The following is a 10502-nucleotide window of genomic DNA, read 5'->3' as shown; positions in this document are numbered from 1 at the left end:
CATATCTAGGGGCCCAGTTTTAATAGAACCTATATATAGAAGAAAAGATTCTGACAGAACTTCTAAAAATAACAATAGCTATCATCAAATGAAACAAGAGATCCCAGAGGGATCTTGGCGCCCACCATTGAATGTTCTTCATAGGTTCCATGTCAGATTGATCTTTTCCCTACTTTTCTCTTCTTCTAAGTCTTACTAATCTGTGTAAATTCAGAAGAAACCTCTAGTACTTTTCAAACAAGGGAAACCTATATATAAAATTTAAGATTTAGGCACCAAGGGAAACCTATATAACATTTAAGATTTAGGCACCAAGGGGGGCCTATATATGGAATTTGAGAAAGTTTCTTCCAGTACTTTCTGAGAAATAGCGATAACAAACTTCAATTGTCAAAATCCAAGATGGCTGCCTGTCGGCCATGTTGTTTTCCGATTTGTCTCAAAATGCAATATGCATAACTAGGCACCGAGGGAACCTACATATGAAATTTCAAAAAGATCCCTTCAATACTATCTTAGAAATAGCGATAACAAACTTCAATTGTCAAAATCCAAGATGGCTACCTGTCGGCCATGTTGTTTTCGATTGGTCTCAAAATGCAATATGCATAACTAGACACCGAGGGGAACCTACATATGAAATTTCAGGAAGATCCCTTCATCAGTTTCTTAGAAATAGCGATAACAAGTTTCAATTTTCGAAATCCAAGATGGCTGCCTGTCGGCCATTCCGATTAGTCTCAAAATGCGATATGCATAACTAGACACCGAGGGGAACCTACATATGAAATTTCAGGAAGATCCCTTCATTAGTTTCTTAGAAATAGCGATAACAAACTTCAATTGTCAAAATCCAAGATGGCTGCCTGTCGGCCATGTTGTTTTCCGATTAGTCTCAAAATGCAATATGCATAACTAAGCATCAAGGGAAACCTACATATGAAATTTGAGAAAAATCCCTTCAGTACTTTCTATGAAATAGCGATAACAAACTTCAATTGTCAAAATCCAAGATGGCTGCCTGTCGGCCATGTTGTTTTCCGATTGGTCTCAAAATGCAATATGCATAACTAGGCACCAAGGGGAACCTATATTTAAAATTTGAGAAAGATCCCTTCAGTGCTTTCTGAGAATTAGCGATAACAAACTTCAATTGTCAAAATCCAAGATGGCTGCCTGTCGGCCATGTTGTTTTCCGATTGGTCTCAAAATGCAATATGCATAACTAGGCACCAAGAGGAACCTATATATGAAATTTGAGAAAGATCCCTTTAGTGCTTTCTGAGAATTAGTGATAACAAACTTCAATTGTCAAAATCCAAGATGGCTGTCTGTCGGCCATGTTGTTTTCTGATTGGTCTCAAAATGCAATATGCATAACAAGGCACCAAGGGGAACCTACATATGAAGTTTGAGAAAGATCCCTTCAGTACTTTCTGAGAAATAGCGATAACAAGAATTGTTTACGGACGGACGGAGGGACGGAGGGACGGAGGGACGGAGGGACGGACGGACGGACCACGGACCACGGACGCAGGGCGATTTGAATAGCCCACCATCTGATGATGGTGGGCTAAAAATTACAATTTTTTTTTATCTAATCATTATCAAAATAGAGCATACGCTACAAGGGGCAATGGGAACCTAATTATGAAATAAGAAAAGGACGCACTGAGTTCTTTTTAAAAACTCAAAGGACAAGAATTGCTAAAAGGTGGTTGGACAAGAGGTGATTTGAATATACATGTATGATAGTGGGCTAATGAATAAGTGTTTATATATCTGGAGAAAAAAAAAAACAAATTCATAAAATACATATTGGGTTCTTTTATTCAATTTAATTATTGTCGGGTATCCATTTTGGGAGCTTACAAAAGGTTGTCATAGCAACGTCATAAATATAGCTACGTATACACGTACATGCACACACACACATGTATATATATCATCATGATATGACGAAAAACGCAATCATAACACAAAATTCTTCATTAACAGGCTACATGATAATTAGATAATTGTTACTATATATTTACTGACCTCAGTGTGTAATTCTGAATAGCACATGGTATGATTGAAGTACAGGTCATAAATAGTTCATACAATTATGTTATGCTTGAATAACAAACAAAGGATTTGTGTTGAACAGGTACAGCGTTTGATTTACCTGTCATCACCTAGGTAACCAGACAGGACATTGTACCCTCCGGAGTCTGTACCTTAATTAATCCATAGGTATGATCCAAAATAAAACATGCATTGTCATATTACTTATGCCAAATATCAGTAAACTGATTATGACACTTGGCTTGAAAATTTAAGGAGGTACTGTTTTTCGGGGATTTCCAATTTCATTTTGTTTTTGTTTTTATCTCAAGGGAGATAATAGACTGATGAGTTTGTTTTTTTTAAATCAGAATAAATACACATAAAACCTACCAAACTGGTTTGTCTGTGAATAGATAATTAACAACCTGAGCTAGTTATAAAAACTAGATTCACGAAGTATAAACAAACTATATATAAATGCTATATAGGTGTTATGACCATGACATATCAAAGATTATACAAATAACAAAGTTTTATATCAATTTAAATAGCAATTAATTCATTTTCTACTCCCACAAGTAAACTTCGATACATATGAAACAATTACACAATAAATATGGCCTTGTTCACAAGGCATGATATATCCTGTTCCATCAACTAGTGAACAAGGCGATGTGATAAATATGGCCTTGTTAACAAGGCATGATCTGTCATGTTCCTTCTACTGGTGAACAGGACGATTTGATAAATATGGCCTTGTTAACAAGGCATGATCTGTCCTGTTCCTTCTACTGGTGAACAAGGCGATGTGATAAATATGGCCTTGTTAACAAGGCATGATCTGTCCTGTTCCATCAACTGTGAACAGGACAATGTGATAAACTTCTATACAATAGAGACAGACAAAATCATCACAGACAAACCATTCTCCTTCAACATCCAACAATATCTATACTTCTATTGAACCAAAATCCAACATATTCTTAATTAAATCAATCTATAAATACATCAACAGGCCGTGTACATATGTACCATTAAAATCTAGGTATATCTTAGTCTATAAGATGGGTAAAAGTCTAGTTGTATCTCAGGGTATTAAAATTTGTCCTAAATCAATATCAAATTATCTCCCTTTCTTCAATGTTTCCCAAAGTAGAAATAAACTCCTCATATTTTCTGGAGAGCTTGGTATCTCCTTTATTATTTAATAAAAGTCAATATTTCATTAAACAGATGTTTTGTTATCATCTGGCTGTATAAGCACACAATTAAATTCATTGACAATACACATATAAGTGAGTCAATCTTGATTTTTTATGTTAAATGTCCAATAAAATTATTGTGTGTTTAATGCTTCTTCACAAATAGTAAAATACAAATTCAGTTGTTTTAACCTTAAAAACAAATCAGAATATTTCTCTCCTTGTGATTAAATATATAAAATCTGTTACGAAAATAAGCAAATAATCCTCAGGTTCAACAATATTGGTGACAGTGGCAGAAGAGAACTTCACATTCCATACAAGATCAAACATCTATATAAATAATTTCTGAAAATGACGCTGCTGGTGCATGATGGGTATAACGACCGTAAGAGAGGTAATGGTGTCTGGGACGTCACAATCTATATGGCTCGATACATTCACAAAATGTACTCCTGACCCCACAACACCAAGAGATATGAACATGCATATATAATCTACAAACATCACATCAATATGTACGTCCTACCCTAGGAACTACAATACAATCGATTCCAGATCGTCTATTGTTATAATGACAATAACTGGTATCAATGCCCTATAACTGTTGAATTCCATTTTTACCAGTGAAATATCAAAATTTATCAAACCAATAAAAACCCACTACAGTATTAAGCACGATATTTACCAACCAGAACCGTGTTGTCCATTCAATGTTATGAAATCTGACAATTTTTTTTGGTTTAGATCGATGCCAAAGTAGAGAAGGTAGAATAATTATATAAGCAACGGATTTAAATTTGTTGCATTCATAACAATTTTTATCAAATAATAAAAAAAAAATGTAGTTATCTTAATGAAACCCACCAAGTTTAAGACAAAAATGCTCTAACTGGTTATTAGGAACCTATTAAAAATGGTGTAGTCAAATGTAGGTCATTCGTATAAAATGAAATACATTTATAACTGAATGATTTCCCATTGTATTTTACATACTCTTTGTTCATACCTGACTCTCACCTCAACTAAACATTATATATATTCTATCATGCTCATGAAACGTACATCCTGTCTTTTCGTAATTCAGAGTTATCTGCCCTTGTAAGCAAACATTGATCGTTGCATCAACAATTTGCGTGAGAAAACTATGTTGTTTTCTCACTAATTCATTACATTACTCTAACAAACAAATTTAAAATCAATCGATAATTGCTCACAAGGGTAGATAACTCTGCTTTATAAAAAGATTGAATACCCAACAGGAAGGCTTTCAGGACTTCAACAATGAATATCTAAACTAGTGTTTGCACCAATATTAACTCCTTTTATAGAGAAGCAGCAAAAATTGCAGGATTTGCTCGCCTCTAATCTTGTGAACACAACTTTCTTCCAACTGTTACGGTCATTCTTGTATCGCTTGGCAAAGGAATGGTGGAATTATGGACAAATTGTTTAAAAAATGATTTTTAAAAAAAATGATCTTTTGCATAGATTGCAATAAAATGCTTCAAAAAACATTATAAAATCTGTGCGGTGTATATGTAGGTATAAAAATGATTCCCCAAAATGGTGTTGTACAAAATTTATACGCAATGGTTCTTAACATGGCACATGATGAACAATGTCTGTATTTTTTTTTATAAAATATTAGCGGTCCTGTATAAAACATGATTATATATTCAGTTATGCACACCATAATATATCATACACAACGTTTTGTTACAGAACTGGACTTTTTTATATTTTCTAAATGGCATCTTAAAATTTTGTCACAAAATGAACATGATGAAAAATATATGACATGATTTTTTACTTGAATGTTGTTGCCTTGAATGATTGAGTATGCTCTCTTGATAAAACATTGAAATAAACAATTTATGTTATCTATCTATCAATTAATGTCAGACATGTAATTATTCAGCCAAAATGACTTCCCAGTTTCAAAGTATATGTATAAAACTACCAAATTAAATTTGAATAAGAATTACCGTAGGCATTTTAATAAATCTGACAATTTTTCGTTACACCTTTTACAATAGTACCATAATTGTGTTATTATCAAAACTCCGGTATCATATTAATGCTGACATTATCAATTTATTGACGATTTTTTTTTACATAAGGTGTTTCAAATTTGTTTTTATACATTCTCTTCTTTGCAAATCCAGAACATGAATTTCAACATTGACAAAAACATTTGATTTTATGACCAAAAACAGCAGCCATACATCTGGATACCGACGTGAGAGTAAAAACCTCTTTAATGTAATGCTAAATATACTCTCTCCAAGGCAGCCATTTCAGGATGTTTATCCGAATACCAACTCTATAAGTACCTTTTACGTACAAGTGTATGTAGCTTAATGATTGTTAATATCTATAGAGAACCATAACATTGAATCTGTATCGAAAATCACAAAATATTATGCATTTCAAAGGATGTTTTGATACCTTCTGCTCCATCTTGGAACTATCCTTCCATTCTTTTTCCAACGAAATATCGATAAGCAAAATACGGAAACGATTTGCAAAATATTGGTTATACAGTTAGAATAGTGATATAAAAACAATATCAAAACGAAAAAAAGAAATTGGAAGAATTCGAAAAGAGTCCAAGATGAAGCGATAAAGGTATGTTTGCTACTCTCTGCTGATAAAGTTAAAAATGTCTTTTTATGCCTTCCTAAAACTTGCTGGCTTCATTTTATGTTACGTGAGTATTTATAAATTACACATGAATTAAATGAAATTTAACTAGTAAATATCATATACGAAAATGTTCCTGATAATTTTTTTTTGTTTAATCCCTGCCCTAGTTATCTCCCTTGGACCCTTGAGTTGCCTCCCTTTTGTGAGCTCTCACTTCAGGCTGGAAGAGGAAGATATATTTGTAACAGACGAGGACTTTCCACTAGATCTTAGAAATCTACGAGTAGGTTTACTTTGTACTTGATCCTGTTTAACAGCTTTCGGAATTTTTGATTTGTCCTTTTCTTTTTCTTTCTCTTTCGAATTCTGAGAAAATTTCTTAGGTAGTTTAGAAGGTTTTTCTTCAACATTTGTCTTCTTTTCAGAGCTAGGTGGTTTTTCTACGAAAGAAACCCATACGGGAAGGCTTAGGGGAAGAAACAGGTGCATTGGTCCCTGTTTGGTTCCTGTCTGAAGCAGAACCATGTGACTTTGAAGTGTCTGTTTTCTGGTGAGCGATCTTGCCCTCTGTGGCATTAGGCACTTTGGTAGAAGGTTCCTGATGTTGTTGCTGGGATGAAGACAGAGTTTTGTGAACAATCAGCCCCATTGTGTGTTTTTGAGCACCAATTGACCCTACAGCCATCCCCTGTCCTTGTTTCAAAGAATTTTTCTCAGCCAATCCATGGTCTTGTTTCTGAGCACTTTTGGCTTCGTTTCTATGCGAGTGCATGCCGATAGCTGTTGGTGATCCTGCAGCAAATCTCTGAGCTTGTTTGAGAGCAGGAGTTATCTTTCCTGTCCCTTGGGCCTGTTTTGTAACTTGAGGTTTTGATTTCAGCTGGGAACTAGTTTCTTTTTGCTCCGCACTAGATTTTGTAGGCACTGCCTGAGGCATTATCACATGTTCTGTCCGAGATTCCTCAGGAGCTACCACGGTTTCAGTGATTGGCTGTCTCTCCTGAGGCTTGGCTTCTGATTGGCCAGTTGGTGGATGATGCACTGGGTTAGGAGAAGGTGTCATGTCATTAAGAAAATCGAAAAGCTGCCATGGCTTCCATCTCCTTGTCACCAAACCTGAGGAAGAATTTGGATAGATCCATGGCAGGACGATTGACCTTGGTGGGTGACCTCAGTGCTTCTATTTTATCTGAAACAAACATATTTATATAAATATTAGATTTAGGAAATTATTTAGTTTTGGATATACATGTATGTAAGAAGAGAAATATTTCTGTTATTCATAGCCATTTGATTACAATATGAAATATTTATAAAACACTTATTTCTTACATGATGGATATAAATATCTTTTAAAACAAAATTTTGCAATAATCCAAATATCTGTCATTGTAATGAATTTTTTTCAAATCTAAAAATTCTCAAACAAATGATTATAGCCATGCAAACATTCTAAAAGGAAAATTTGGAAAATGTTACATACAGACACATTTTTTATCGGCTGGGAATTCTATATAACATACAGTGAGCTTGTACTACATATTTCTGCTAAAAATAGTTGAGTAACATATTCAATTTTAATGAAGTTTAAGAAAGCTGTATTAATTCCACACTAAATTAATCAGATCAGATTACCTCCCCTGCCGATGAGCCGTGAACACATGACATGGTCCACTCCGATGTTATCATCTAAACTATCCATACTGCCTCCGCTCAACTGAATCATGGAATCCAACATGGCCGCCCTGGTCTGTAAAAAAAACAAAATCTTCAACTTGTTTGTCTCATTTAGAAAAAAGCTTCTGAAGTACAACAGGTGAAAGTCATAAATCTTCATTTATCGTTTTACCGTGATAATTGCCCGTAATTTTATCAAAAGTCTTACATGACTGTTTCAGCAATGCTGCTCTTTCTAGCATGCAAGTACAAACATGTCCAAAGTTTTATAACACCTAAATCATGGATTGTTTTAGCCTTAACATGACAATATATTAGTGATTACTGGGCAGAATTTTACAAGCCATATATTCTCAAACAATCATTTAAAGAACATTTTTAATGATTTTAAAATTTGTTTCACAAAATATTTCTAGGAAAACATTGGAAAAACATATACATAAGTGCTGATGTCACAAGGACGTTGAAACAATTTTATCATGTTAATATTTACTGGAATAAATTTCAGTAATTTCAAACAGCTTCAAGTCCGGGTGAACAGCATTTACTCTAAAACATGACAGAGAGGTCAAAGTACAGAGGAAATACACAGGGCTTCATCATAAACTTAATAATATGTTGCGGGTTCCTTACCTATATATGACTGGACAGGATAGGTAAGGGAGAACAGTTTGTGGTTTAGAATTTGTATTTCTATCATAAAGGGAGACGATACCTATAAATAGATGTACTGAATGACAAATTTTTACCTGTGAGTCAAGCACGCCCATGTTTTCAGATTGTGTTCGTTCCAATGGATGACTTAATTTTGCAGGCCTTTTGACTTTGGGTGAGTTAACTCCCCTGGTACCAGCAGATGGCACTGGCATACAGGTATCAACATCCTTCTCCTCTTCAGTAATTGTAGGATAAACAGACTTTTCTTCATTGAACACTCCAATATCGGCCGACGAAAAATTCCCATAAAATTCAAATTCATCATTACACGAAGTGTCGTCTGCATACTCATTCACCCAATCACAACATGCCCCGGTCTCTGAAAACGGTGAGTTTCCCATGATTAATTCTCCGCCGCAGGGAGTTAGATAAAACTCATCTTCCACCCATTGATAACCTTCAGTGTCTTTATAATCCTCAGCCGGTGTGTTAAACAGCTCGGAATGATCCTCGTTTGAATCATTGTCTGTATCACAGCTATTAAGACTGGTCAAGCTTTGATGTAGCGCATTGACCGTCTTGGACAGACTTTCTAACTGTCGCGAAATCTCATCAAACTCCTGATTGTTTCCATGGATACAACACTGTTTACAATTTTCACGGTCTCCATTTTGGCAGGTGTGTGGAAGAGGTTCACTGACTGGTTGCACATCCAAGTCGGCTTCGTTTCCACTTGACAACAAACTACGATTAGAACCGACATTACAAAGACTGTAATAATCACTACGAAACTTGCCCTGTTGTTCAATGTCAGGGGCTGGGCTGGCCTCTTTGCTACTGGATTGTCTCCCTTGTTCACCAATCATATCTTCACCAGAGGGCAGCACTATATGTTCCATAGACAATTCACCAGATGGCGCTCTCACTTCTGGTGAAGTCGACAGATCGTCATGGGAACCATTATCTTGGGGATCCATGAAATGTGAGGAGGCGGAATGTTCACCATTTGATCCCAACTGACAAGTTACCTGGAAATGATACACAATAAATAGAAAAAATTACTTAAAGTTAAAAAATTAATTTATATTACAATATTTAAACCAGTTCAGCCTATTTTTTCTGTTTTATGTACAATTTGTACAAAATATTTGTATTTATTTTTTTGTCCAATTCAAGTTAATATTCTAAGTTTATCCCTTTTAAAATAAATAATGAATTATGAATTTCGTAAAAATCTCCATAAGTGGAGATTTTCACTTAAAACTGCCTGGCGTCTAAAAGAGTTATCTCTCTTGCATTGTGGTACAAAAACTATAAAGGCCCAGATGGAAACGTGCGAGAGGAGTGTCTTCCTGAGGCAGGAAACAGGAGTATATGAGCTCAGACAGGTGACCCCATACCCTTCCACCTGTGATCAGGGTATTGGACCCTGGTCCCAAAATGAAAAGCAATAGGCTGTTTTAACGGGCTGTCACTGGGTCAAGGATATTATAGTTTACAAAAGTTTGGATCTTCAACTTTGAAATTAATTGGTAGATATCGAAAAATAAATTGGTGCAAAAATTTGTATGCTCATGACAGTTTTCTGCTGTAAGTTTGAATAAAAGGTAAAAAACAAAAAAGTCATACTGAATCTAATCGAGAAATATCAGATTCCTTGAAAGACGTAATTTGCTTTCATAATTTTTTAGAAATATTTTGGTGATAATAATGCATTAGCAATCTATCTGATTGCTATAAGCAGGTGCTGGTTTAGACAGGTTCTGATTTATCACTTATATCCTAGAATAAACAGTATTCACAAACTTTACCATCAATTTATTTACTATCTATAAAAGGTTATTTCTAAAAGGTATGACTATTTGGAAGTGTTGGTCGTTCTGTACCTGTTCTTTGTTCCGTATCTGGTTCTGTATCAGCAGTGAATGAAATTGATTAGCAGAGTTGTCCTCGTCAGATTCACTTTCAACCTCATGAGCCAACTGTGAAAGAATTGTCAATTAGTTCATGAATTTATTTTGGAGGTGAATTAGTTCACAGAAGTGAATTAATTCACAGATTATGTTAGAGGTACCAGTTCAAAATCTGTTATTAATGTATGAATATGAAAAAGTATAACCAACCAATTTAGCAGGACACACAGGTTGTTTCTAAGCACTGCATGGTGTTAATATTGCTTAGTTTCATAGGTTTTAAAGAAGATTCTTACGAAAGTTTGCAAACATTTTTTAAACAAATAATGACACCAATGCTAATAATTAATTTCTG

At 34.7% G+C, this 10502-nt stretch overlaps 1 protein-coding gene across 1 annotated transcript in view; it reads right to left on the bottom strand.

Moving 5' to 3' along the window:
* Positions 1 to 1812: 1812 nt before the first annotated feature.
* The window catches only part of LOC117317251, a 181438-nt gene continuing 172748 nt past the window's right edge, over positions 1813 to 10502 (bottom strand). Inside the window, 5 exon segments of the mRNA XM_033871983.1 lie at positions 1813 to 6981; positions 6983 to 7089; positions 7536 to 7650; positions 8327 to 9262; positions 10121 to 10216. Coding sequence (XP_033727874.1) covers positions 6328 to 6981; positions 6983 to 7089; positions 7536 to 7650; positions 8327 to 9262; positions 10121 to 10216 — 1908 coding nt within the window. The 3' untranslated portion in view covers positions 1813 to 6327.

This window comes from Pecten maximus, chromosome 19 (assembly GCF_902652985.1).
Source record: "Pecten maximus chromosome 19, xPecMax1.1, whole genome shotgun sequence".
Classification (NCBI taxonomy): domain Eukaryota; kingdom Metazoa; phylum Mollusca; class Bivalvia; order Pectinida; family Pectinidae; genus Pecten; species Pecten maximus.
Note: the sequence above shows the minus strand (reverse complement) of the source record. Positions and strands in the feature narration are given on the sequence as shown.